Source organism: Daphnia pulex, chromosome 1 (genome assembly GCF_021134715.1).
Source record: "Daphnia pulex isolate KAP4 chromosome 1, ASM2113471v1".
NCBI classification, from domain to species: domain Eukaryota; kingdom Metazoa; phylum Arthropoda; class Branchiopoda; order Diplostraca; family Daphniidae; genus Daphnia; species Daphnia pulex.
This window is the reverse complement of record NC_060017.1, coordinates 2,533,397-2,560,434: the sequence shown is the minus strand read 5'-3', so window position 1 is coordinate 2,560,434 and position 27,038 is coordinate 2,533,397. Positions and strand designations below refer to the sequence as shown.

Here is a 27,038-nt window from a genome sequence, read left to right as displayed (position 1 = left end):
TTTTTACCGGACAAATTTTACGCCACAATTGTAGGTTAGTAAATTTGTAACTGTTCTAGTCAAGCGCTATAGTTAATTACTTACACTCATCTCTTTATTCTACTTAATTATTATTGTATTCCAAATGATGCCACTTAAGTTCAGCACACCTTCTGAGCTTTATTGATGCTTCGGTTCCGGTAGACTGTCTTTTTAATGTACTTTTTATGCAGAAAGAAGAAACATCAACCAAGAGAAGGATAAAAGATAAGTTATTGGATTTGGGTTTTAGACTTAATTCTTTATCGACAAACGAAACGTAGTTAAATTTTGACTGGGCTGGTGAAAAATCACAAATGTAACGGCAGCAGCGAAAATAACCGCTCATGCGCTCTGTTAAAGTAAAATAAGGACAAGAAGGGGAAACCCTACCGATAAAGTCACAGGTTCGCAGAAATGCGCATTTATTGGTTAGCAAATCCTACAAGCGGCTTGGTCGTTTTCTTTGCATCATTATGATCGAAAACAACCTCGAAGGGCAAACTCTTAGAGTGGGTATCACTGAGTCTTCTATGGTATGATTACATTTCTTATCATGAAATTGCGATATTCTGTCAACCTTTAATTGAAATACAGTTGACTGATCCTTATTATGGAGCGACTGATCAAACCGTAAAAGTGCTAAAAATTATCAACTTACTTCAGTCCCAGTTGAATTTCACCTACCAATTGATCTCTTTACCTAAAGCTAGCGGGATCGGTATCCGCCAAGAAAATGGAAGCTGGAGTGGTTTAATTGGATTACTGGAGAGAAAAGTGCATTTCCTTATCCGACTTATTTTTTAAAAAGAAATAAATTACGCGATTACTGAGCTTTTCTATTTAGGAGATTGATGTAATAGCAGAACGTGTTCTATTTTTACCTCACTTTCGAGATGCTGTTGATCTGTCAATTCCACTCGGACAGGACGAATGGGTTACACTACAAAAACAGCCATCTCGCTTGAATTCGCTTACCGCACTTTTATCTCCATTTGAAATCGAAGTATTATAAGTATACAGATGTTTAAATAAACCTGTAAAACATACTTATGTTGAAACTGATGACAGGTTTGGTTGTTGGTGGCTCTATCAATTGTTGGCATGATCCCAGTCATGTTCATCATATACCGACTCCATTTAAAGTTCCATCCTCAAGCAGCAAATTATTTCCGCGGAAGACTAAGCGACTTTGTTCTTTTTGTCGTGGTTTCACTGTAAGTTAACCAAACTAATTAACACAATCTTTGGCATCATGATATTAGAAAATCAGCATTAGTAATAATCGGTAAAATTTTTCTATATCAGGTTAAAGCAGGATCATAAACTTCGCATCTCTATTCGTAAAAATTTTACTGATTATTCACGCTGTTAAAATATTTCTAATTTTAAATATGTACATACAGATTCACAGAGGGTTTTGATGGCCACTTGGTGGATAGTTGGTCTTCTTTTAACAACCTTCTACACGGCAAATTTGACCGCTTCCTTGGCTCGTCCTTACCGAGAGCGATCACTTCAACATCCTCGAGAGCTGTCTTGGCCGGCATACAAGGATTCGAAATGGCTTACTTTAAGCGATAAGCTAATGCCTAAGATTTCGAGTCACAATCAAGAATTTATCAAAGTTTGATTGTTAAAATAGTCTAAGTTCATTCAAGATTCGCAATCACTTGTGCATTACACATTTCAGCCAAATCACACGGGAGCGACTGATTTCGATCTGCTGAGTCAACATCTAAAAACTGGTCGAGGAAATCTAGTGAGTTCCATTCACGCTGCGCTAAACCTGACAAAAAGAGGCAATATTAAAATTTTTTTATGTAAACGTATAAATATAAACGCTTTTTATTTTGTATCTTTAGGTTACATTTGGTTCGGTCCATATGAAATGCTTCTGGAAGTAATGTTGGTGAATTATCGTCTCAACCAAGCTAATAATGGAACGCATGAATGCTCCTTCTTGATAACTGACAAGAGACTGAGTTACTTAACTGTAGAATACGGGCTAGCCTTTGCTAAGAACTCGTCACTCACTCCAATTTTCAATCAAGCGTAATGACCATTCTACCTGTTTTGAAATAATACGAATGATAAAAATTAATTATTTTGCGATAACTCATATTATAGAATAAGGTTAATTGATCAGTCAGGAATTCTAGAGTTTTCACGACGGGCTAGTTTTACTGGCAAAAACCCGTGTTCCATAGGCAATGGTATATAACTTATTCATGTCATGTGACTCATGAGTATACTATGCCCTATCCATATCCTAGGTTATACGTCAAGAGCCATGCAGCTTGGCGACTTCCTCGGACTATTTTGTATCACCTTAATTGGATTATCTACCGCTACCGTTACCTTTATTTGGGAGAGGATCCCAAAGTATTGCAAATCGTGGCGTAAGAAGACAACGAATACGGCTGCAGTTTCTCCCGTATCTGCCGTCTGCAAACCAGTGGTCCCCAATCAGAAAATTTCGAATGCAAATACCTATCAGCTGGAATTGGAAATCGAGAAATTAACAGAGGAGATTGATCGAATGCTTTTAACTGACAAGGATATTCGAGGTATTCTGTATGAATTATTTTATACCAAATGATTGTTAGTACATTGTCTCCATAGGCGATTGCGCATATTAAATTTGAATTTGGTACTGTTTAACAGAGTACGACATTGTCCCAATTTCGTCTTCTTCGTCGAACAAGTGCTTATCATAGTCACAAGCATCGCGGACAGATAAAGCCTTCGTTGGCTCCTGTAATGGTTTACCTTAATAGTTCGATAAAAATGTCCGCGCTCACGATTGTCCTACTCACACGCAAAATGTCACCTTTAGTGGCTTCATTACTCGAGCATGACTACGCCTAATCGTGAGAAAGCGCCCAGCTTCGTCTAATAATTTATTATTTAAAACATATGAATCGATAAATATCACACATAAATAGAAAGATCGATCTTTGATGCTATACATTTAAAAAATGGGTAGGTTCAAGGTAGTGGGTTGGGAAATTTTCTCGTTAGTGGAGTTTTGCTGCTGTGTGATTAAGGTAGAAGGTCGATATAAAACGTTGACGTTGACATTCTGCAATGTTCCCATATATGCCGAACCACGAGATGAGTTCCTAGATAAGCAGCTGGGAAGAGAACAGTAATCAATCAGGCATTGAATGCCCAAGGATGTTATCATGTAAATGACGGCCAAAGAGAAAAGTGCCAGACGGAAGTCGAACACGGGCGGGGTTTTCACCCCCATAAACATTTTAAGTTGTTCAGATGGTTCTAGAACAATGACAGAGCAAAAGATGGCTAACGTAAGAAGATAGAATGTAAGCCCTAGATTAGTCCAGATTCTACGAAGATGAGGAGCTCCGGAAGAGAAAAGAATAAACAGGTTTAAATACTGAAAGAGCGATAAAGAGTAAACTGCGTAGTTTTCGTCCGACAAAGTAAAGGAATCATCGGTCCAGTTTGTTTTTTGCACAGTTCTTTCAAACCATGGCTGGTGTTCGGCCATTATGACAGCAAAGTATTGAGTGACTACAATAAGTAAGAGTTGAAACAACATGGAGAGCAATTCTTTCGGACGGGCGATCGATTCAGATGGTACTTTTTTAGAAAGGGGTTGATTATTCGGTTGTGTACAACCAAAGAGCATCGCAGGGGTCATTACTAAAACTAGGTCGATGAAAAGCGTCTGAATTGCAGGAGATGGATTATCGTAAAGCAGAAGAGAAGAGGTCAACCGGGCAGCCGCATAGCAAACCATGAGTTTGCTGATTCCAAGGGATCTCGCAAGCGATGCTCGACTCTCTCCCAATAAATCTCTGATGCTGTTGATGGACTGATTGCTGCACAAGTCACGATGTAGTACCTGGCGTTTATCATGAGGCGCTAAGGTCAAGCATGTTAGAGGTACTGAGAAGCAGTAGTCTTCATCATCTTTGCAAACAACTAATCAAATGGAAAATGTTATCGTACTATAGTTTTGACCATAGATTAAAATAATTAAAAAAACTAACGTATTGTACGATTGAGTCCATCCAATTTCTCAAGAAAACAGTTCGTTTGAGCTGCATTGGCAGAGGCAAAAACAGTTACTCGACCAATAATCTGATCAATCATTTCTGGAAATGATTCTAGCAAAGAGTCGAGCATATCGCCGGTTAAAACAACGTGAGACTGACGTTGAATGCCGATTTCTACTAGATTAGCTCCAGAACCTGATTAAACAGTAGCTGTTATGTTTACAATAAAAGATGTCCCAATTCATACCATTCATACCAGTTTCGGGAAGATCGATGACACTCAGCGAGGGAGGATTTAATTCTTCTATCGAAGGAATTTCTATCTTAGCCACAGGTTCTTTGTTGAAGATGATTCCAGAACTACGGGCTAGATGGACGGCTTCTTCCAGTTCTCGATCTGAAAGGATGTAGAATTTAATTTTACGCAAATTATCGTCGTGTACTTGTGATTTACTTGAAATTATCAAGGTTCGAATGCTGGCCGATCGAAGTTCAGAAACAACAGCGCAAGTTTCCTTTGAGACTTTGTACTCGACTGAAGCAACGCCCAAAAGATGAAACTTGCGTAGTAGAAGATTTAAATCTGGATCTAGAGTCGACGATTTCTCTGATTCCGTCAGTGGTCGTCCAGCAAATGCCACCATTTGCGCTTGATCCTCTTTGTTGTGATCTAACGATGGCGAACTATAAAGAGGCAAATCTTTATACGCTATTAGATGCGGTTTATTTACCTGTAAACTCTTCAGCGAATGCCGCGACATCTGAATAGGATCCTCGGAGAAAGTACCACGGCACAGCATTAACTGATTCAACTGGGTCGGCTCTGACTAGAATTAACGGTAGGGAAGAGTGTGTTTCATCAGCGTAGATTTTAGTTATGCGATAGATTTCATGTTCGTTGCTGACTGATTGCACGTTGTGATGGTTTTGTCCAGCAACAGTCTGCCAAGCAGAATTTGAAAACATCTAAACACAAATTTCAAAATAAAAAATCGTTCAGATGCCAAATGGTAAAAATAGTATACCTTTAAGTCATCTAATGTATGTTGGGTGACGCAACTAGCCATACATAATGTGAGCTGCGGATCACGTGCCCACTCATCGTATCTACAAATAATTAATTAATTGATTTATAAAATTCTTATTGTCAATGTTGTTTCTACATATTGTATACCTTGTTGACGAAACTTTCAATATTGCGGCATCTACATTTCGCATAACTACGTTCTACAAATCGACATCCCATAAAGAATAAAATAGTATAAATAATTGCTCTCGAAAATATATTACCTCTAGCAAACAAACGGTGTCGGTAGCACCTGTGTGATTTAAAACTGAACTTGGTTCATCAAAAGAATTAAAACGAAATCCATTCTGATAAAGACGGACAAATGAGCAGAGACTGGTCACAAACAGCGCTGGAGAAAACAGCGGTGGAAGACAGATGAAGAGAAAACTCATTCCTTCAGGAATGAGCCCAAGCACATCAAGAAATGAGTACTAAAATACACGAAAAACACAAGGTTATTCTTTAAGATTAGAATATAGGCATACATTATCGTTGATTTCCTTACTCTGATGTAGAATCCATAAGTAGCAGCGCATATCCCAGCGAACGCGAGAAATAAAAACAGACGGTCACAGTGGCGATCAAAAATCAATGGGCGACTGACAGCGTCCAGTTTGGCTGCAAGGGCAGCACCGTTTTCCGTACTCCAACCAGTTCGAATAACCAGAGCAATTACCTATCGGAACAAAGCTATAGGAATTTCTGAAGCAAAGCTACAATACGCCAATTTACTTTTTCAGTATGTAAGACAAGCGAAGATCCTCTGAGTAGGGTGTGCTGACGATGGCTTTGTGGGTTGTATACTTGTGTTCGCGACTTGGGAAGCTGATACTTGTGCTTTGGTTTAGCTGCATCTGCAATTTTGAATAACGATCAGAACTTTACTTTACATACTGTTTTTGTTTTTGGTACCTGATTCACGAGCGACACAGCTACCAGATAAAATTACGGCATCACACGGCATTACAATGTTGTCTTTAAGCGTTATTTGAATTACCGATCCTGGCACTAGATCATCAGACATTATGATGCGCCTGTCATGTCCAGGACCAAGTACGGTTACTTCACAATTAAAAAGCGACATTTGATGTAATCGACGTTGGTGCTACAAAAAATTAACTGTCAATACGATAGTTAAAAAGTATTGAAATCAGAAAACACCACCTGATATTTGAGGATAATACTCGACATCGTTTCAGCAATGACAGCTATTCCAATAAGACCGGCATAGATGTAGTACTTTTGAATGATCCAGATAGTAATAGCCATTACTTGATATAGGCGGAAAGGTTTTATCCACGCAAAGGCAAACAGATAAATGAAACTGGGTTGAGCAACATCTGTGACGTTGCTTCCATAGCTATCTTGCCTACAAAAAAATAACATTTAAAATTAGCATTAGGTCTAAATATTGTAAATTGCCATGGTATACCTTAAACGATGATTAGTGGGATCAAGTCCATTGCCTAGTCCATGAATGTCGGAAAACCGAAGTCCTATTTCATCCACACATCGCATACGTTTAAATTTACCAGACTGGGCACACCAAGTAAAACGGTGGTGTCGCCAAAGGAACCATCGGCGACCATTACTGTCGTGATGAACATTAACAAATGATTTTGGTGACAACATGACTTTCGTTGCTCGAGATAAAGCTGAACGTCTGTAAAACCATGGCGTCAATCCTCCAGGGCGAATACTTGCAATAAGCAAGGCAGTAAAAAATGTAAATAATGATACCATCACAATTATAAAAGAACTCATGTAACTTCTTTCATATCCATAAATAACCTGCAGTTTAAAGTTATGAATCAAATGGCGATGTCAAGTTTAACGAATAAACATATAGATTATCTAGTTACGATGGAATCGCCGTTTGGTAATTTGAAGACCTGAGACTGCTCATCTTTCAAGTTATCTGTCAATATAAATCGAACTAGTACAATCTATTCACAATATAATTTGTAAGATTGACTTACCGTATCTGCAAAAACACGTGCTACTCGAAGACCTGCAATACAATCGCTTAAAAAACTTCAAAATTCTGCCCATGATTGTGTTCAATCTAAACTGAATTGATTAATGGGATAATTAAAATGGCCTCCATGTGCGTTGACGAGGGGCCAGATGTATTGGCTTCGTTCAATCGAGTGTTTCACAGTATGGGAGTTGAAGGTAGTCAATCACTTTACATATGTAAGTTGTGCTAGGGGGAGTGTGAAAAGGGCGGGAGAAAAATCCAGTGTTGCAGGATGTCAAACTCGAAATTGTTGGCGAACGTCAGGTGATGGCCGCAGGCTCCATTCTCGATGCGGGAAGTCCCAATATGCTGTCATGTGGAATGCCATATTACAGAGAATAACCAGATACTCACACAAGGCAAACCATGTGTACACTAGATAGAAATAATCAAATTTTTGTTAATGTTTACACAAGTGCCTCTCAATCTGGTTAATTTGGTTAGAGGATATTACTTACTCATTGGTTCACAGTAGTTGTTATGACGAGCAAAAAAATATACGGCTCCAAAAACAGCAAGAAGCGTTGTAACAAACAAGCGTTTTTTATATCGACCAGATTTGACTTCTAACGCGTTGGGGGCCGTTATCCGATGTCCCAGAAGACAGATTGATAAAGCCATGTAAAATGTCGAAGTAAGGAGGAATGTGATAAAAAAAAATTTGTGGATAGCTGTAAAACAAAAATAAAATGTAACATTTAAAATTATAAAATTCAAATAAGTTACAAAAGTCAACTTCTACTGTCTATACTACTTACTGTAATTGTCAGTGGAGGATATGAAAGTGAGACCAAAGAGAGACAAGATTTCAACTAGATTCAATATGCAGTTCAATAACACAGAATTCTCATGCCATTTGGCAAGAATAGACATGAAGTATGCATAGTAAACAAAGGCTATCTGGATCCTGGGAATTGTATGTAATGCTATAACAAATCTCCAAATATATCTTTGAGGGAGATAGTCCCCAATTGCAGCTGATACTGATGGCAGGTAATTGTGCACCTATGTACAAAACATACACAACGATGAGCAAAATTAAGTGGAAAGCAACAAAAAATATCAATTACTTACTCCACAATGGGTAGCAGTTGAACTTTTGAAGTCAAAAATTAAAGACCAAGCTACACATACAATAAAGCCAAAGAGTGGCAGCATAACTGTTAACACAGTAACAGTTCTAAATAGAACACGATCACCTACTTTTGCCATGGTATCTTATTGAAACACAACCAAATAGTTAATACAACAGAATGAAAATGTTGAATATTTATATGATTTGATGTTTTATGTAGAACATACATGTAGAACTTACATGTTTGTTAATGTTTTAGTGAAAGATCATGCCACTTAGTTAGAAACCTGCAACATGTTAACTTAGTTGGGCAACAGTTTATCTCTGTAGTTGTTTCCGAACCAACCCACATCAACTCGACATGGATTCTAGAGTTTACGACATGATAAGAATTGATAGTACGTAAATAAATAAAATTTCTCTTGTTCACAAAAAAAGTTTGATTACACCCAGTAAATTGCACATGCACAAAAATAACAAATTGAATTTATCGTCTAAAAGATCGTCTGCTTTTTTTTTGTTGTCTGCTAGCTTCTGCTGGCTTTTAAAAAAGAGAAACGATAACGATTGCTACCTCGATTACTTCATTTTCTTCCCTATGTACTACCTGCTTCCCCGCCCTCGTATAGCCTTTCCGGTCATCGGCCTTTTTTTAAACAATGGGTAGTTTTGGTACATGTCAAATAGACGTCAAATTTCACAACACTGCTCCACGTATACACAAGGACAAGACTCGCCCACTTTGTGCTTCGTTATTTCTTCTTGTCCTACTTGTTGATCTCTATTTGGTGTGGTGATATCTTCATTTCCAGTTGAACTTTTAAGGTTTGTAGATCAAATAAAAAAGCTGCCTTGTTGGTTTTAATTTTGCATTTATGTTTGCTTCTTATTATGTGATGGATGTAGGGTTTAGTGAAGTTGGAATCCCTCTTGCCATGATAACAATTTTAAAGCTAATTTATATTTTTTATTTTACTAAATAGGTGATACAAAATCTGTAGGTTATTAGAAAAGGATATGGCAGCTAATACAACAGCCGAAGCTCCTATTCGCAAGATATGCTGCATTGGTGCTGGTTATGTGGGTGGCCCTACTTGCAGTATTTTGGCTCTCAAGTGTCCTGACATTCAAGTGACTGTAGTAGACAGGAATGAGCTACGAATAAACCAGTGGAACTCTGAAAAACTACCCATTTTTGAACCAGGACTTGAAGAAATTGTAAAGCAATGTAGAGGCAAAAACTTGTTTTTCTCTACTGACATGGTTCCTGCCTTGAAGGAGGCAGACTTGATTTTCATTTCTGTCAATACACCAACCAAAACTTTTGGTTTGGGCAAAGGCCGTGCTGCAGACTTGAAGGTATTAATGACCTAATTAACTGTAGTAAATTAATCATTATTCTATCACCAATTCTTTAGTTTGTCGAATCTTGCGCTCGACTTATCGCCGAAGTGTGCGACCGAAGCAAAATTATCGTGGAAAAGAGCACTGTTCCCGTTAGATCAGCAGCATCCATTGTAAATGTATTGAAAGCTAACACAAAACCTGGAGTTAGCTATCAAGTGCTTTCAAATCCCGAGTTCTTGGCTGAAGGTACTGCTGTGAATGATCTTACAAATCCCGATCGTGTACTCATTGGCGGCGAGGAGAGTGATGAGGGAAGAAAAGCAATTGATGCCCTGTCTTGGGTGTATCATCATTGGGTTCCGGCGGAGAAAATCATTAAAATGAACACTTGGTCTTCGGAGCTTTCAAAATTGGTAAATTTATAAGATTTCACAGTATGACGAAAATGATTAATTATTTAATTCTGCATGTGACGTATAAGGCTGCCAATGCATTCTTAGCGCAACGAATTTCAAGCATCAATGCCATATCTGCAGTTTGTGAAGCGACGGGTGCTGATGTCAGTGAAGTTGCCAAGGCCATCGGACTCGACTCCCGTCTTGGCCCTAAATTCCTCCAGGTACTGTACTTGATTGACATGGCGTTTGGTACATATAATATTCATACCGAGAACTTCAATATCACGCAAGGCTCCGAGAACCGTGCATCTAATAATCACATATTCGTGTAGGCTTCCGTTGGATGGGGTGGGAGTTGCTTTCAAAAAGATATTCTCAATTTGGTCTACATCAGCGAATCCCTCAACTTGACGAGTGTTGCAGCATATTGGCAGCAAGTGATTGACATGAACGAATACCAAAAATCGCGGTTTGGCCAACGAATCGTTCAAGCCATGTTCAACACCATTACGGATAAGCACATTGCAATTTTGGGATTTGCATTTAAAAAGAACACTGGTGACACTCGCGAATCGCCTGCGATTTACGTGGCCAAACATCTCCTAGAAGAAGGAGCTTGTCTTCATATTTTCGATCCTAAAGTAAGTTAGCGTTGTTACAGCAAATTGCATTTTCAATTTACTCAGTTAATACTTTTGGAATTAGGTCGAAAGAGCCCAAATACTACTGGATTTGGATCAATCGGATGAAAAAACTGGTGTCACTATTCATGAGGACCCCTACGAGGCTGCCAAGGGCACTCACGCACTCGTAATATGCACGGAATGGGATCAATTTTCCGTAAGTGTTGGCAGAACTTTTTTTTATTTGAATGATAAATTATGCAAAATGTTTCTCTGAATGAAAACAGACTTACGATTATCAACGAATGTATGATTCGATGTTGAAACCAGCATTTGTTTTCGACGGACGCAAGATTCTTAATCATTCTGCCTTATCTGAAATCGGTTTCCATGTCGAGACGATCGGGAAACGCCCAGGAGAGAGCTTCCAGGTTTGTAAAAACAAATTGTTTTATCCGGTGTGATTTGAAACAGGTTTCCAATGTTCATTTACAGGCACAAAACTGGGGTGGAGCAAATAACGTTTAAAAAAAAGGAGAAATGACCTTTTTTGGAAATTTAGTGCAATGGCCAACCCTAAAGGAAACCAGTGTTGACGATATTATACCATTATTCAATTATGTGATTTACTCATTACTCATACTTAATTTAAATCACTAGATTAGACTTTTTTTTCCTACCAAAATTTCACGGTCATCATTGAGATAACCAATCTTGTTTTCTGCCAATACAACTCTTTTGCATTATAAAAACAATTGAAATCGGACTTTCTGCGGAGCACTACACTATTTTCCGTTCCGCCTTTCACCTCCAAGTTGGACGTCCCAGTGAGAACAAGAAGACCTTTGAATAGTGGTGAGACAACTTGTAATGGTTATTGTAACAGAACACAAATCAACAGATCTGGCACCGACGGTCAGAGAGGAACAGAGTTAAATCTTGTCATTATGTACGTGCAACTATGGCCACGACGAATTATTATTTGGTAATGTTTAACTAAAAGTGGCGATGAAATCAAGGATCTTTTCACCAGGATCGCCAACCACACACAAAGTGTTAGTTGCGGTTATTTACAAACGTTTAAACGTATTGTTTCCTTATTATTATTATTTTTTTAAGAAGACAGTGACGCTAATGTGTTGTATACCATTAGACCAGTAGTTGTTTTACGTTATGTTAGTAACTATAAAGGAACCTGAAAGAACATGAAGTCGTTAGCGTAGAGAGGGGGAGATGAGAGCGCTGGTGCGTCGGGCCAAGTCGGACAGATCGGTGGTCCGTGAACGGTTGTAGACGGGCGTGGGTCTTGATCGTTTGACGCTATTTCCAGCGTTAAAAGAACCGTTCCGTCCGGGAATCATCGGAGCTCTTCCGAAGTTGAAGCCAGTCGTTTTGCTCAGCTCCGGTGTCAGTGCCGTAGGTGTCAGACCCGTAGGTGAGAGAGTCCCTTCCTGCTATGATGCAGCCAAAAAAAAAAGATCGATCTTTAATCATCAATCATCATGAGCGCATAGGCTCTTCGAGAATACCTTGTAGGCTGCTGTCAAGGTGGACAGCTTGGTATGCGTGGTGAAACTCGAAGCCGAGTTGGAGGTTGTGGAACTCCGTCGGCTCGTTGGCGTCGTCCCGATCGAATTCGTGCTAAAATGGGCGTTGATTTGCTGATTTAGATCCATAGTGAGACTGCGACCGACGTACCTCCTGCGACCGTTGCTTCCGACGTTGGTCGTCGACGTCGTCGGCGTCATTATAATTTTCTCCGGTGTCCTGCCCCTCGCCTTGGAAACGAATTGAGCGAAATCAAGTGAAATCATGTAAATGGGGGCTCATTAAAAAGGCAAGGCTAAACGTATACCTCGTGTGACAGACAGGGAGTGGAGCTGGTCATAAGCGGTGGGCCCACCGGACTGATGGTTCCGTTAGACAGCCTTGGCCGGCCTCCGCACTCTGGAGTAGGGCTGCGGCTGTGGTCATGGCCGCGACGGCATGGATCGTGACGGATGAGATAGTGCTCAAGCGTGTCCCTATTTTGTATTTATCAATTGACGTGTACCAAAATAATGTAAGCAATAAATCTAATATGTTCGTATTAACGGTAAATGCCATACCATCCTCCTCCAACGCGGACCATGACGTGACGATCCTTGAATAACTATGGAAAAAGAAACAAGTGAAGGGGAAACAAACAAACAAACAGAAAAAATGAGCCTCAAAAAAATAATAATAGCAGGTACTACTGGAAAAATTCGTTAGGGAAAAATGTCATACACGGATGAAGACGTTCCGGTCTCCGATTCGATAGAGCCCTTCGGATATCTTGTAAATTTTGAGACGATCGCAGTACTTTTCCGCACACCGGCACTCAGCTTGGGATTTCAACAAAAAGTGCTCCACCTGTCAAGACAATAAAATTGGGAATCAGCAAGACATCTCAATCGAACCAGAAAATTGTTCTTCAGGGTAAGCGACCAGCAGGTAACTCTAACGGAAGCTCGGATTGACAATCCCGAAATGAATCAAAAAGCCAATTTAATTTGGTGCATTATGTATCGAAGCCTCTACGAATGTTTGGATTGTTTTTGGTTTGTTTTTTTGTGTGTGTTTTTCAGCTGGGAGAATGGCGACGACTCTGACCTTTTTGTCTAATTCGGATGGATTTTTGATGGGCCGGCTGAAGGGCAATCTGCCGTAGCTGTTGGTCGGAGAAGAAGGAGATGAACTCACCTCATCGGCTTGTCTGCAAACAATCGAAGGAGTTTGGCTGGCGTTAGTCGTGGTGGTAGAAGTGGTTGAGGTTATGGACGGAGACGGTGACACGGGAGAACGACAGGCTGGATTGTCGTCAGTCCGGATCACCGGAAGAAGTGTAGGGGAATCGTCACTCGTAGGCGGCTCGCACCGGGTTAGTATTGACTCGTGGTCATGGCCGTCCAATTTCGCATTCACCGAGTACGTTAGAGATCTGCCAGTTAGAATTCGTGAACAGGTCCGATTTTAGTCAGGAGTTGTTTGGCTACATCCCAGTGGGTGAGATTTTTATTTTTATTATTCAATTTCTTTTATTTATTTATTTATTTTTTGTTTTGTTTTTTTTTGTTTTTCTGTTTAGCATTAATCTATTATTCAAGAGCTGACTGGTATTTACATTTGCGGTTTTAAAAATTACAAGGCCCGTTTCACGTACTGTAAACAAACGATTGTCCAACCGACTGGATTAAGTGATTAGATTAGAAACATGTAGGCGGTTGCAGGCATTTTCTTTTCTGCTTTTTTTAGAGAGCTGTAGGATTAGAGACCCGCTGCGTAAGAAAAGCAGAGTCCAATGACTTTGTTTGCACGTGTGAGGAAGTCATAAAACAACAAACAATCGGAGAATTATACGTGAAACGTCCGTCATCATCCACCGCTGCCAAGCAAAAGCCAATGAAAAACTAGTGAAGAAGTCGAAGTAGAAAGAGAAGAAGAAGAAGAAGAAGAAACGGACCTGTTGAGGTGAGCTACAGGATTTTGTTCGGCTTCGTCGTGGCCCATCACGTCGTTGTTTGACGGCTCGGCGATGGCCTTTCGATCATCAGAGGGGGTTAAAGGTTCGTTGGTGGTTTGAGGAGCAGAATGGTTATTATGATCAACATTATCAACGTGATCATCGTCATCGTTATCATCACGCAGACGAAGGAGATTGGCCGTCATCTGTTCCAGACCGCATTGGTACCGTTCGATTTGTAGGTCCACCTCGCGTTCCAGTTGCACCAGTCCAGGGGGCTCCATGCCCAAGCGACCGGCCACCCGCCCCAACTCCAGTAGGCACAGGATCACATTCCTCGGCTGTCCGTGCAGCACTGTATGGGAGCACGCGCAGCAACAACACCACCAACAACCAAGACAACGCAAGAAAAACAAAAAAAAAAACAAAAAAGAAGGAAAACATGTCTTTAATTCATATTTCATAACACGCAACCGCGATCCATCATCGTTACAGCTCAGAACCCGCCTTGCAGCCAACATAGGGTAGATATCTATCCTAAAACAGCAACACACTCGGCTCCATCATCAGTCATACGAATGAAATTTTTCTCCTCCATCTCTTTTTCTTCTCCTTTCTCGCTCCCACACTCACAGAGTCGAGCATAAACAGTTATGCCAGAATGATAATCATTGGGCTGGCTTTTTTCAATGCATTTGACCGTGCAAAAACTATGCTAATCTCCTGACGCTAGACATCGACTCGTCGACATTGATCCATTTCGGAGCTTGGCGAGAAAGTTGTAACAAAAATCAGAGAGACTAGAGTGCGAGAGAGAGCTGTCTGCGCCCGTCGAAATCATTTCCAATTCCAGCCACAAAAAAGAAAAAAGAAAAGAAATACAGCAGTAGGAAAGTCTGCGTTTTTAATGTGTACTGTCCGTCCGTCCTATAAGGCGATGGATGGCCGCATCTCTTCGGCGCAGGGCGGTGGCGCATGAATAAAAGAAATGAAAAAAGCCACAACAAAACTCGGGCCGATTCTGGCTCTCATATACATGTGGGAGATGGAGCGACGACGGAGCTAGATAAAGAGATTCCGGCCCATCTCTTTCTCTCTCGACACCTGACGACAATCGACCAGCCAAACGCGGGTTACATAAATAAATCTCTTGACGTTGAAGGGAAATTCCGGTGCTTCATCAAACGGAAGACCCGAGGAAACAAACAAACACAACAACGGCACACACACACACACATTATAACATCAAGTAAACTCTGGCACACGCAATCTAACCTAACGTAACCAACGATGATATTGACGTTTCAAAACGAAGGTACGGAAAGAAAAGAAAAACAAAAAAGATAGTCGAAGACAAGGCACCATCTATCTACAGAATAACGTCAGCCTTCCCCCCCCCCACGCCTTCAATCATGATGATGTTCTCTCTTTCTTTCTCTGCAGCGCAAGTTTTGTGTGTCGTGAACAAACTAAACAACACATCACGGCATCCGCACGCATGAAAGAATTTAAGAGAATTTTGGACTTCATCTCAATCTTAAAATCCTTTTTTTCTTCTTCTTTCTTTTTCGGATGTTTTTTGCCTTTTTTAGAAAGGAACTTGACGAGTTTCCAACCGATGAAGGAAACACACACAAAATAATAAGATAACGGGAGAGACTACACAAATCACATTCGCTCCGGATATGGCTATACACAGTCTGCCTATAGCGTGTAGGATGTGTAGCCCGCAGAGTGCGGATAGGATCCGAGGAAAAATAACAAGAGAAAAATGGTGGATTCGCTGCAAACTTGGGGGATTCCACTAAAAAAGGACCTTTATAGCCCATTAAAAAAATGAGAAAAAATGAAAAAAAAAAAAAAAATATATATATATATATAACTGCCGTGATTCTTCTCTCTCTCTAGCGTTATGCTGTTGAGGAACAAGAACTGCAATGATGATGAGTGAAAAACCGCCATTGTTCCGCAAGGCACGCGCTGGTCAGGAGGAACCAAAAAAAAGTGAGTGAGGCACTCGGTGGTTTTCTGGCCCATCATCACTCATACTATTTGAAATCTTGCAATTTCAGATAAAAGAAAGAAGAGGAAATGGCAACGGGCTTCCCGTGTCGTTTTCACTATCGCATACGAGAACAATGGATCGGATGGGTTCGGTCATTTCCCATTAGCTTCCTATCGCTTATCAAAACGAGCGGTTCCTTCAAGCCGGACGTTACTTACAATCAAATGTTGTTGTTTTTTTGTCGTAACTTCTTTAGCTATCATTTGGGAAGGGCTCGAACGAACCAAAATTACAATAAAAAAAAAGCATTTACGGGCACAGCACGTCAGTTTGATGGAATTCATCAAAAATGGGAGATGAACAAAATTCTAAAATAGAAGGCAAAGAAGAAAAAAAAAACACATAGGACGTACCTAAATCTTCGCTCTCGAACAGGAGATTTTCGTGGATGCCCAGCTGTCGACAAAAGTTCAAAAAATTACAGGCGTTCTCGCGAGAGAAGAAGCTGCCCTTGGCCGCTCGTTCCCAGCACCGGACCCTCCCTTGAGGCACAGCCTGTGAAAATGTAATAATAACGAGGAATAGGTTAACAACATCAACAGCAAGACAATGGCGACAAGACATTAACAAGGGGGGGAATCTTATTAATCAACTCGCTGACTCAATCATTCTACTCTTTTAGTCGAGTCCTGGTGAGCTCTGTAATTTTAACGGCATCACCAAAACCGGCTTATTCCATTTTCCCATTTCTAAGGTGCCATTGGTTTATTTTTCCATTAAATTTTTCTTTCATGATCTTTTTTGTATTCACCTTAAAACTCCCCTCATCATTTTACCATTTTAATCATAATGGCAGCAGCCTTGAGAGTGAGAGAAAACCTGCGTGATTAATCTGCGGTAGAGTGGTTTTGTATCATCTTGGAAAACCGAGTTAAACATTAGTCATCGGAGGACAAGAGGAACCAAGTAAATACAACGAAGAATAAACATTATAGATACAAAGTAAAGTGTATGTGCGCTAAGAGAATCGCTCAGCTGGATGGTGCTATCTTGGCCGGGTAGATACCAAGAAAAGCCCGAGCCCCATCTATAGGACCATATTCGGCATTCAAACTATTATTTAAAGTTGGAAAGATACACAAAAAGAAGGCAGCAACTAGACGTAGTAGTACATGAAAAGAGAAATGGCCTTTTCTCTGCGTCTTTTCTTTTTCTTACGGACCAGACACCCATCAAGTCTAGGGAACAAATCCAAGTCATTGATCAATTCAAACTCAAACAGAAAAAGAAAAACGAGTTCTATTCGCGGAAAATGTCAAATTCATCAATCTTGAACACTTTCAGGGTGCCAACGCGTTTTGTAACTGTTAGACGAAAATAAGAAGAAGAAGAGGAGGATGAGGAATCTAAAGGTACGCAGCAGCAACATGTTCGACAAGATGATTTTTTGTTTGGTTTTGCAAATATGGTTCTTTCTTCTTTTCCCTTGTACTACTCTTTTAACGGATTCGTTGCCATCACAGTCATTTCATATTCGTGTCTATTAAATAGCCTAGCTGCTTACGTATTCAACCCCACGGCCAGCAGCCCCGTAATTTTTTTTTTCGCTTTCTTCACCAAAAGGCAAAATAATCACCTAGCTGGGCCACACTTTTGACTACTTTGGCTGGCCATATTTTAAGTATCTGTATTTTTTACGATACAGTGTCTATTGACATAAGTAGAGAAAAACGGCCCAGAGTCGGAAAAAGGAGACGCGAATACGAAGTATATAGAGACCTTGGCTGCGGCTAGGAGATTTGCTTGATTGTTGGCACTCCTGAGGAGCGCTTGGAGGTATTGTTGTGCCTGTTTCACGTTATCCGACGAGCCGTTGAGGAGAGCGGCCGCACTAGCACCGTCATATTTCGAAGTAGCGTCGGCGGCGTCACCGCCGAACAGGGCCCTCGAGCGGCTCGTAACGACGTCCTTGGCTATGGCTTGAATGCGTCGCGCCAGGTGGCAAATCAGGACGCCAGTGTCCAGCATATCCATAAAGTTGGACGACGTCAAGTAATCCAAATCTAAAATAAACATAATACCGTTAGATCAAATACGAAAATGGAGATTGATAAAACATCCCAAAGAGAAAAGAAAAAGAAAAGAAAACTAATATGGTAATAGTTAAAGGGAAATTGCTGCATATTGAAATCTGGCGACCAATCAACCTTGGGGAGATTGGAATCTCTTTTGATTATTCCTAGTCGTCGTCGACTTCCTTCATCGTTTGCCATTCATTTTCTTTTCTTTCTTTTTTCACTTGCAGCCAACCTTGAAATAGCTTACATGAACGTGACTTATGAATAACAGCTGGTCATTTACGCCACACAATTTGTGCGATTACGAAATACAATCTTGAAATAATCGAGCGGTCGGAAATGAGCTTCCATAACCTCGCGTGGGTACGGCCCTTGTTATTCCCTCGTATGCACACATTTTAATAGCACCCGCCAACGCAATCTTGCATACAGACGGGCTAATTAACCTGCAGCCTATCGTCGGATTGTAATAACAAATCACACAACATGGCCGCAAACCACACGGACAAAACAAGAACCAACTAAAAGAACCACCGAGGATGAATCTCGAGAAGAACGCCGAAGAATTGATTGGCACTGTTGCGGCACGGTGCCGATTTACGATCGGGTCGTTATCGGAAAATGATTTACACACGTGCCGACGCTGTAATTAGCATAGAACCTTGAAATGTAGTAATGGTATAATCCAAGTCGCCGCTGCTGCTGCCGCTGCTGTTCAGAATGCAGAAATTGTACATTGGTTTAAAAACGCGGCCGTTTCCAAAGCAATACGAAACCAGATTTCTTTTATTTTTATGTATCGATTTCATTTTATTTCACATTCCGGGTGATGCCGTGGCGATTTTAATGATATGGCCGAGCAGCTATATTCAAACCTTGCTATTGTTATTACTATTTCTTTCTACCTAGTGAGCAGCAGCAGCAGCAGCAGCGAGCTAGTATATCCAATTTCACGCCCTTTACACCTGAGAAAAGCCCACCGGGACCAGGCGAACCTGAAAATCGATCTCCCGATTGTGCATCGCAATCATAATATTTTGTGATGATGGATAGTGTCTGGCGTGTAGAAAGGGGAAGAAAAAAAAAAGAATTCTTATTATTCTGACGACTCAATCAGCTAAACATGAGAGACTGAAAGGTGGGAAAACAATGGGAGGAAAAATGGGAGCCAACCGATTCCCATGTAAAAACACAGAAAGGCAAATGGGGATGATGCGGATGACGAGTTTTCCTCCAGCTCGAAGGTGGAATAATGTTTGAAACAGAAAAAGAAGTTCTCCAAGTTGGGAGATGTGGAAACATTCGCACACAAAAGACTGGCAGGCGGCGTCTTTGCACGAAAACAATTTCATCTCGTAATGAAAAAAAGAAATTTCAACATCAAAAATAGAATCAACACACCACCTCATAACCTCGTAATGGACACGTAATGACTGACGTACACTGCACTTTGACGGTTTTTTTTTTCTTTACTCATTTCTTGACGCAATCCAACCAACGTTCACGCGCTGCGGGTGGGGTACAAGACAAGACACTAAATCGTTGTCAAAAACGAACAGCAAATCTGATTCGTGCGTGGTTAATCAACAAGAGTCTATATATACCATCCGCCCGGATGCAACTGGGAAAACCCTAAGTCCCGGATTGCGTTACATCCTAGCTGGAACATGATAACATTCTACTCGTATTTGAATTTCAATCGTTTCTTAAGTATGTTTTTTATTCGACCTACTCTCTCTTTTTGTTTTTTGTTTGTATATATTTTTTGGTGGTTGCAATGATATGACGGTAACGGCGGCAGCTGTAAGAAGAAGAAGAAGAAGAAGAAGGGCCGAGGGACTTTTTTATCCCGACGCTGGCACAGCGGGGTGACCCGTGGCTTCGGTTGGAGGAAGATGGGAGAAAAAACAAAAACAAGAGACGATCGTAAAAGCAGAAACCTTCTTCTTGTTTTTCTTTTTCAACTTTTTGGCTCAACGTAAATAATACATAATATTCCCGACTCTCCGTTTCTTCCCCTCTATAACATGACCAGTACTTTTGTGGCCTTGGCTATACAATATATGTTTACAATGCTCATACGCTGTAAATACTGCACATAGTACATCTCTATACATCGATGATGAATGGGGACGTGGGTACTTGTTTCGCGCCTGGCGGATGTGTCTTTTATGTCTGTCAGAGACAGACAGGCAGACAGCCAAAGAGGAAAAGGCAAATCCCCTAAAGTCCTATCGTCTTTTGGGAAAAAAGAAAAAGAAGTCTGCAACAGCAACTCAATGCCCTGCGACTGCCCCTATGTATTTACAGCTTAGCTCAGAGTATCACATTTCAAAACCCCCTCTTTTACTTTTGCCTTGATTCTTCCTAACAACTGCGCAAGTAAACAACCGGTCCGGTCCAGTGTCCTCCTCCTAGCTATCAACTCCATCTTCTTACATAAAAATTTTTTCCTACGTAGTTGGAACGTGTACACGAGAGAGAGCCCACCCCCTGCTTGTTTCACTAATCCATTTTCAGAATGGCCGTCGGTTATGAACTACAAGAAGTTTTCAATCCCGGTTGTTGGATGGATGGCCTGACGGACAGGGTCCGTTAATGACTAGCTGTTCTCTCTCGTTTGCCCATCGGCTTACACTCCCACATCATAAAAATAGATTTTACAATTTAAAAAGGCCAAAAGGTAGAAAAATAAAAAAGGAAGGATAAATTACAAATTGATACCCTGATTCGTCAAACGCTGCGTACGTCTTTTGGGCACCTCGTTCGTTCCGCTTTTTCCTCTGAACAACAACAAGACAGGAAAAAAAAAACACGCGTCCATCTCGTAACCGGGAAAGGATTACACATTCACAGCGGCACCCCATCCACCGCCCCATCGTTCTTCGAACAAGCAAATCTCTTGGTCATTTTTTTTTTCTTTTCTCATTTCAAACAAACAGTGCATGTAGAGAGATAAATACTATGAATTTTTCTGGCTATTACTATGCAACGACCGCAGAAAAACAACAATAGCCCAAGCCCTACCCATGTTTCCCAACTGGTCAAAAATGGTTCCAATGGTGTGTGCGGTAGTATTCCAGGCTCTTATCCTTTTCCCTCTCTCTCTCTCCGTTTTTCCTTCCTCTTTCGATGAGTTAACCGTCAAATCATGGTCCGGCCTTCGCTCGTGAATTTGCGAGGCTTTTCATTCATGACACCATAAAGGAGAATTTCTGCTGATGTTAGATCGTGACAACAGGTTATTTGGTTGTTTCTTTCGTGGGAGGAGGATATTCCAAGCACACGACGCCAGAATGATTTTTGATATTCCATAATATATCTATCCTGACCTTTCTGTTTCGTTTAGCTCAGAAAGAAAAAAAAAACGAGAATGAATGACATGTGCTCAGCATACAGAATGAGCAAAGGTCATTTCTATGAATAAACTAAAGCTCGTCACAAAAAAAAATTAGATAAGCTTTTTTGCGCAATGGTCAGCACACACACAAAAAACCACTCGCTGAAATCAACTTTTTTGATTGAGAGGCATCTGCCAAAATTTTTTTGTTGCGAATAAAACGAATGGACAGTCACAAGGAAATGGAATTTTTTATAACAATTCCATCTCGCTGATTTTTTTGTGAGGGGAATATTGACGAACACTTATTTTTTTGGATTTATACTACCATCACTTTTTTTTTCTTTTTTTTACTTGCGCATATGCCCGCGTAGCACAAAGGGACCAAAAGAAACATTCGAGTGCAAATCAAATGCCATCCGAAATAAAAATTCTTGCAAGAAAAAATAACCGAAAATCGCCGCCCGCTGACTTCGGACTAGCACGCAAAAAGGATCCCTATCTTCGGATCTTTTATATGTGCAACGACCGTGAGCCTTCAAGAACTTTCAAGTCACGCCGGCGCGTATCTAAAGTATGTACATATGTAACAAACGACAATGGGGGCTTGGAGAAAAGAAGAAGCGGAAGGAGTTGAAGAGGGGAAACAAACAACTACGACGAAGAGGCCAACAAAATGAAAATCGAAGTGACGAGTAGTATATGTGCAGATGATTGAACTCACCAAGGATTTTGTTGAGCCAATCGGCCAAATCTTCACGGAGCGGTTCCAGGTGCCGCTGCTGCTGATCCATGATGCTGGATTGATAAAATGTGGCCAGCTCCGCTTCCGTCTGCGGCCAGCCAACGTCTGGCTCATCGGCCGAGCGATCCAGCAGGTCCAGCGCGCTCAAACTACCGCCTCGGGGTCCTTTAGCCGCACCAACAGTACCTCCTTCTCCTCCCATCGGTGGCCACGCCCATCGTGATGATGTTTCACCAACCGTTCCAGCTTGTCTGTGCTGACGTCTAAAAGACATTGTAAAGTTCTTCTTCCAGCACGTCTATAGGTTGTTGTTGTTGTTGTTGTTTTTCTTTGGCTTTTACTGGAACGGCAATCACCTTTGACGCCTTCACTGCGATTGCCCTTCGTTTTTGACGATGATCTTCACACCTCTGACCTGAAACGATTCAAAAACATCACATCAATCACGATTCAACTCGATGGCTAGTTATCCACTTATTTAATCATCTCATCATTAGATCACATCACCGGGCCAATTTTCGTTCCTTCCCGATAGAAAAAGCCTTTTCCAGATAAGTAAACAAAAGAATCTTTTGAACGATATCTGCAAAACACCAGCTGCGTTATACCTTTAAGGTAGCGTCACGACATGATAAAAACGGGCTTCTTTACGGTTGCTTTGTATACAATAATTTCCAGCAAATTATACAAAATGGCAGGGCAAAGAATTGGTCGGCGAAAGTTTCGTCTATAACGCGCCGAGGCGATTACCATCTCCACAAAAATATATATGTACGGTCGTAGCATGTTCGGTCTGATTAATAATAGATTTGCCTACTCATTTCACCTCTTCGGAACGTTCGGAACAACGCAATATAAAAGCTGGTAGACGCGGGGCAATACACAACAACAGTAACACAAAAACGTAGACACTCAACTCCGATCCCGATTTGGTCATCTCCAACCGAGTCTGTTCCCGCTGCTGTCTTACGGTGCGTGTGACCTTCCATCAAAAAAGCAAAAAAAAAATACTTTACCGAAAATAATGAGGAAATCTCCCTGCCTGGTGAAAACGGCACATCAAATCTGCACATAAAAGGGAGCACTGTCGTGATTTCTCTTTTCATCCATCAGTTTCCGGTACTATTCTGGGGGGTCATCTCGGGGTTCATTCGGGTCGCTACACACAACAAACAGCGGCAGCAATCTGAACCAATCAACTTCTCTTGACTCTAAAGCGGCTCCTTATCCACAGACGCGTCATCAACCGAAATACCAAAGTTTGGATTGCGATTATATGGCGAGCCACGATCCTTCGCTTCAAGGGAAAACCAATTCCGTGCGCTCAATCACGACTTGGTGACTCCTTTTGACGCGCAGTTATGACGCCATATGCAATCATCCTTTTCCCTAAAGAAGACCAAGTGGCTGAAGAAGAAGAAGACCCAGAAGGGTGTATACCTAACGGCTGGCGTAAAACAACAACAACAACAGCAACAACATAATCATCATCACAGACCGGCAACTACGGAGGGGAAGGAAGATGAAAATTCTCTCGCCGTAGTTGACAGGAGTGTCCCGCCCGCGTGTCATTAGAAGCAAGCATGGAATTTAAATATTACTGTACGCACTCGTTATGTACGCCCCGTCCAACAGCATTGACACACAATGCATATTCATTTGGCCGCGAGCAAACACCTGAATGGGGAGACGAAGAAAACCGGACTAGCCTTCCCGGACGGGCTCGCTAAAATGAACTTACGAGTAAGATATTAAAAGGCAAAAAGAGAAGATGATGGAGGCAAACATGATCTGGAAAAGTTTTCACGATGCGCAGAGCTGTCCTCGAGGCGTGAAGCAACTCGGCGTTCAACGAGAACCAACCAATTTGGAACGTTTTTTAATGGACAAATAAGAGCGCAGGTCATCAGTTCAACGTGGAATTTCGCTGTATGTTTCCCCCCCCCCCCTCCAAAACGAATTGCACACACGAGAAAAGAAATCGTGGCATTCTGTACTTTCAGCCTTTCATCGTAAACAAAAAAGAACACGCCAAAATATCAAAAACTAGTTGAGATTGCGCGCGAGCGAATAATTATACGGGCGACGCCAGCACAGCGATTATGCATGGCGGTGCTAATTCTTACGACATACAAGGCCATCCTATACACTACTCCCTATACTCTCTTTCTTCAAAGAAACGGTAAACATAGTAAGAACGAAAAGAAAAAAAGAAATATATACATACCTATGTACGAAATTTGCCGGCTGTTTTTGCTTCTTTGATGAGGCGTGAGAAAGTTGAAGCGAAATCTCACCTGCACTTCACGGCACCGCCCGACTTCTCCTCGGCCCCCTTCTCGATGATGTTTCCACGCGGAACAAATTTGACCGGCGTTCAATCTCTCCGCCTTGTCCCAAAACTGCATAATAAAAGAGGTAGCTGGGTTAAAGAAAAGAAAAGGTCTCCGTGATTGAATGAGTCGGAATCGGGTAATACGGCGGTACGCACACATGCACATTCCCGAGAAAAATCTTTCAGCTTTTTCAGCCATAAATACATAAAAATAACCGCGACCAACGTAATCATTTACGGTCTGTTGGACCTGGCTGTGACCGAAAGGGGGGGGGGGGGAAATTCACACTTTGCGGACATGGCCGGGACGTCAAGAGTGTCAAGAATAATCGCTAATAAAAAATGGGAAAAAGCCGTTTCGGCCGATGGTAATGATGACTATTGTTGTGACTGAACTACCCGAAACGATCGGTCAATTAAGCGGTGACAAACTGTGACGTGAAATGTTTTGGGTTCGCTTTTTTTCTCTCAGTTGACTTGCTTATACAAACGAGCTGCTAATGTGTATAACCCATCTATCGTTCTATGGTTTTACATATTGCGCAGTAAGCAGACTAGTTTGGGGCTTTAGGCTAGCTCAGACCACTCGTGGCTTTGTGAGGCCCTTCACCATATGACTGGCACTTATCACTTATTTTCCAAGTGTTGAAGTAGGGGGATATTAACAAGGGTGCCCCTAAAGGGAAGACTGAAAAGTTAAGAGGATCCTTCGTCACACATCAAGAGCCGGGAATGAATGGATCAAGGGGGATATCACCTCACTAGTGATGGGGCGACGCAACGTAGAAATCCGATTCCGGATAGAAGCAAACGACGTTGTATAAACTACTAATGCGACTTGACCGAACACCAACGAACGGAAAAAATCCACTCACGATATGAACACGAAGCGCGCATGCTCGATCCTGTCACGAAACCAACCGAAACACAGGATCCATTTCTTTTACGTCATATTTAAATAATGAAAAAACTCCCCGTTTCTAATGGAATAATCTCGTATCTGGACGATCAAACGAATTCATTCAAAAGTAGTGAAATTATATCAAAGTGCTCCAAGAAAAATACACGGAGCTGCCATAAAATTAATTGAACCATAAAAAAGAAATCTGGCGATTCCTCTTGAACGGATTGCAGTGGAAATTTTTTTAACATATAACATTTCAAGGTTAAGAATAACTTTGATACGTACCAATCTAGAATGATGAAATCTGGAGAATTTTTCCTTGTTTCACGAACTTTTTAGAGAGAAGACGGGCGGGGTCTTCTTCGCAGACTTTATAGAACTTTTCCAGCCTCAGGACGGGTCGATAGAAGTGCAGCCATGGCGCCTCTGCTGGACGAGGAGAGAATCCTGTAGCGATGTCGATTCCTAACGTTGACAAAAGGCAATATATCTAGTCGTTAACCGTGGGATTCACAATGCTATATACGTAGTCTCAGGGATTGTAGAGTAGAGATCGAAAGCTTAACGAGACGATCATCGACCACCCAAGACTCTAGTTAGACGACTGCATTGAAAATGACCGTACTGGCTTCAAGAAAGATCCGGTGCGCAACTCCAACGCGCGGAAATCGATTGTCAATGTAAGCTCATTTTCAACTCTCTTCCTGTTTTCTTTCTTAAGCAAATATGGCACTTAAGTTTTATCTTATCTGACGCTTGCTTGCCCCCTTTTTTTACTCATACATTTCTACTCTTTCTATACATACATGATAAGAATTCCCAGAGGTTTACAATATGACCCATTCCAATAATTTTGTGAGACTACAGAATGAACAGAAAATTAAACTGTAGTAAACATATTATCAATTGCAGTGTTGATAACAATGCTTTAAACGTTTAGATTACAGTCCTTGATGAGCACATGTATACTTTGTATGGCACTAGAACAAAAATAAATCTCTAGTGTTGTAAACTATGAATCTACTATGAACATAAGCTAGTACTGGGTTATGGATTGTCAATATCAAGATGCTATTTAAAGTTTCACTTTTTAACAAGCAAATGACTGCATTCAATACAGGAAAATAAAGGATATACCTATTCACATTTCGGCATCTATTATAGGTGACAATTCATTCCAATTTCCAAAGATGGCTAATAAATTCACATAACATCAAATCCACATGTGGCCTGCATGTGGCATCATGCTGTCTTCACACTCAACTTTTCATTTGCCATTTGGAATGTCAGCAGCAGACTACAAAGTGTATGAAAACAATGCTTCAGAAATGTCAAGCTTTAGCTAAAATTATTCAAAGCCATAATCAATTAATTGAACTCAAATTGTTAATATAATTATATATTGAAAAGGATTTGAGTAATTTTTTAAAATTATTTTTCTACTAGGAAACAACGTCGCATTTGATTTGATAAAAGTGCGGGAAAACTTTTCTATAAGAGTTTCGGAAAAGAATTCACAGATGGCGTTACATGCTTGAAATTCGGAAAACAGAATTCTAAGGTGCGCAA

The 27,038-nt window shown here is 41.0% G+C and overlaps 5 protein-coding genes across 19 annotated transcripts; 2 read left to right on the top strand and 3 right to left on the bottom strand.

Moving 5' to 3' along the window:
• The first annotated feature begins 80 nt into the window (after positions 1–80).
• Positions 81–2,639, top strand: LOC124196190 (glutamate receptor ionotropic, delta-1-like). Its single transcript, XM_046591065.1, has 10 exons — positions 81–554; positions 616–795; positions 866–1,024; positions 1,090–1,235; positions 1,327–1,361; positions 1,425–1,645; positions 1,712–1,820; positions 1,884–2,073; positions 2,149–2,234; positions 2,295–2,639. Exons 1-10 carry the CDS (start codon positions 495–497, stop codon positions 2,618–2,620), a joined length of 1,512 nt encoding a protein of 503 aa, XP_046447021.1. The 5' UTR covers positions 81–494; the 3' UTR covers positions 2,621–2,639.
• A 269-nt stretch (positions 2,640–2,908) lies between these two features.
• On the bottom strand, positions 2,909–7,233 carry LOC124196115 (polyamine-transporting ATPase 13A2-like). Its single transcript, XM_046590937.1, has 15 exons — positions 7,095–7,233; positions 6,978–7,033; positions 6,548–6,906; positions 6,280–6,484; positions 6,028–6,220; positions 5,848–5,969; positions 5,621–5,791; positions 5,337–5,546; positions 5,221–5,273; positions 5,072–5,153; positions 4,778–5,012; positions 4,501–4,716; positions 4,303–4,443; positions 4,041–4,241; positions 2,909–3,972 (listed from the first exon to the last, which is right to left on the bottom strand). Exons 1-15 carry the CDS (start codon positions 7,165–7,167, stop codon positions 2,993–2,995), a joined length of 3,297 nt encoding a protein of 1,098 aa, XP_046446893.1. The 5' UTR covers positions 7,168–7,233; the 3' UTR covers positions 2,909–2,992.
• LOC124196218 (post-GPI attachment to proteins factor 2-like) lies at positions 7,195–8,694 on the bottom strand. The gene is made up of 5 exons (XM_046591104.1): positions 8,451–8,694; positions 8,210–8,352; positions 7,894–8,140; positions 7,594–7,806; positions 7,195–7,510 (listed from the first exon to the last, which is right to left on the bottom strand). Exons 2-5 carry the CDS (start codon positions 8,345–8,347, stop codon positions 7,371–7,373), a joined length of 738 nt encoding a protein of 245 aa, XP_046447060.1. The 5' UTR covers positions 8,348–8,352; positions 8,451–8,694; the 3' UTR covers positions 7,195–7,370.
• Positions 8,695–8,737: 43 nt separating this feature from the next.
• On the top strand, positions 8,738–11,333 carry LOC124196196 (UDP-glucose 6-dehydrogenase-like). The gene is made up of 8 exons (XM_046591076.1): positions 8,738–9,035; positions 9,194–9,569; positions 9,629–9,970; positions 10,039–10,176; positions 10,288–10,596; positions 10,661–10,795; positions 10,866–11,009; positions 11,074–11,333. Exons 2-8 carry the CDS (start codon positions 9,228–9,230, stop codon positions 11,104–11,106), a joined length of 1,443 nt encoding a protein of 480 aa, XP_046447032.1. The 5' UTR covers positions 8,738–9,035; positions 9,194–9,227; the 3' UTR covers positions 11,107–11,333.
• Positions 11,334–11,428: 95 nt separating this feature from the next.
• Positions 11,429–26,745, bottom strand: LOC124196127 (GAS2-like protein 3). Of its 15 annotated transcripts, none has more exons than XM_046591043.1 (13): positions 26,607–26,745; positions 25,755–25,934; positions 24,458–24,632; positions 22,210–22,645; positions 17,847–18,130; positions 16,481–16,622; positions 14,291–14,417; positions 13,213–13,315; positions 12,847–12,972; positions 12,687–12,730; positions 12,434–12,602; positions 12,108–12,356; positions 11,429–12,029 (listed from the first exon to the last, which is right to left on the bottom strand). In XM_046591043.1, the coding sequence occupies exons 4-13, from the start codon at positions 22,502–22,504 to the stop codon at positions 11,793–11,795; spliced, it is 1,776 nt and encodes a 591-aa protein (XP_046446999.1). In that variant the 5' UTR covers positions 22,505–22,645; positions 24,458–24,632; positions 25,755–25,934; positions 26,607–26,745; the 3' UTR covers positions 11,429–11,792. The 15 variants fall into 15 exon arrangements, with proteins under 15 accessions (XP_046446999.1, XP_046446921.1, XP_046446900.1 ...); XM_046590965.1 differs by having other exon boundaries at positions 11,429–12,032; positions 13,213–13,540; positions 14,063–14,417; positions 26,607–26,741; XM_046590944.1 differs by lacking the exon at positions 26,607–26,745 and adding an exon at positions 25,996–26,126 and having other exon boundaries at positions 11,429–12,032; positions 13,213–13,540; positions 14,063–14,417.
• Between the last annotated feature and the right edge of the window lie 293 nt (positions 26,746–27,038).

What these genes read in the sequence shown, in the direction of transcription:
- LOC124196190 (XM_046591065.1), top strand. Translation starts at nt 495, where the DNA reads ATGATCGAAAACAACCTCGAAGGGCAAACTCTTAGAGTGGGTATCACT. An exon ending in TTGGATTACTGGAGAGAAAA is followed by an intron (nt 796 to 865) that starts GTGCATTTCCTT and finishes TTTTCTATTTAG; the next exon opens with GAGATTGATGTAATAGCAGA. An exon ending in CTTTTTGTCGTGGTTTCACT is followed by an intron (nt 1,236 to 1,326) that starts GTAAGTTAACCA and finishes TTTCTATATCAG; the next exon opens with GTTAAAGCAGGATCATAAAC.
- LOC124196115 (XM_046590937.1), bottom strand. Translation starts at nt 7,167, where the DNA reads ATGGGCAGAATTTTGAAGTTTTTTAAGCGATTGTATTGCAGGTCTTCG. An exon ending in GTATTATCCTCAAATATCAG is followed by an intron (nt 6,221 to 6,279) that starts GTGGTGTTTTCT and finishes AATTTTTTGTAG; the next exon opens with CACCAACGTCGATTACATCA. An exon ending in CTTATGGATTCTACATCAGA is followed by an intron (nt 5,547 to 5,620) that starts GTAAGGAAATCA and finishes CGTGTATTTTAG; the next exon opens with TACTCATTTCTTGATGTGCT.
- LOC124196218 (XM_046591104.1), bottom strand. Translation starts at nt 8,347, where the DNA reads ATGGCAAAAGTAGGTGATCGTGTTCTATTTAGAACTGTTACTGTGTTA. An exon ending in CAACTGCTACCCATTGTGGA is followed by an intron (nt 8,141 to 8,209) that starts GTAAGTAATTGA and finishes TTTTGTACATAG; the next exon opens with GTGCACAATTACCTGCCATC. An exon ending in ATCCTCCACTGACAATTACA is followed by an intron (nt 7,807 to 7,893) that starts GTAAGTAGTATA and finishes TTTGTTTTACAG; the next exon opens with CTATCCACAAATTTTTTTTT.
- LOC124196196 (XM_046591076.1), top strand. Translation starts at nt 9,228, where the DNA reads ATGGCAGCTAATACAACAGCCGAAGCTCCTATTCGCAAGATATGCTGC. An exon ending in CTTCGGAGCTTTCAAAATTG is followed by an intron (nt 9,971 to 10,038) that starts GTAAATTTATAA and finishes GTGACGTATAAG; the next exon opens with GCTGCCAATGCATTCTTAGC. An exon ending in GCCCAGGAGAGAGCTTCCAG is followed by an intron (nt 11,010 to 11,073) that starts GTTTGTAAAAAC and finishes GTTCATTTACAG; the next exon opens with GCACAAAACTGGGGTGGAGC.
- LOC124196127 (XM_046590965.1), bottom strand. Translation starts at nt 22,504, where the DNA reads ATGTCTTTTAGACGTCAGCACAGACAAGCTGGAACGGTTGGTGAAACA. An exon ending in TTGGCTCAACAAAATCCTTG is followed by an intron (nt 18,131 to 22,209) that starts GTGAGTTCAATC and finishes TGTTTATTTTAG; the next exon opens with ATTTGGATTACTTGACGTCG. An exon ending in ATCTCCTAGCCGCAGCCAAG is followed by an intron (nt 16,623 to 17,846) that starts GTCTCTATATAC and finishes ACATTTTCACAG; the next exon opens with GCTGTGCCTCAAGGGAGGGT.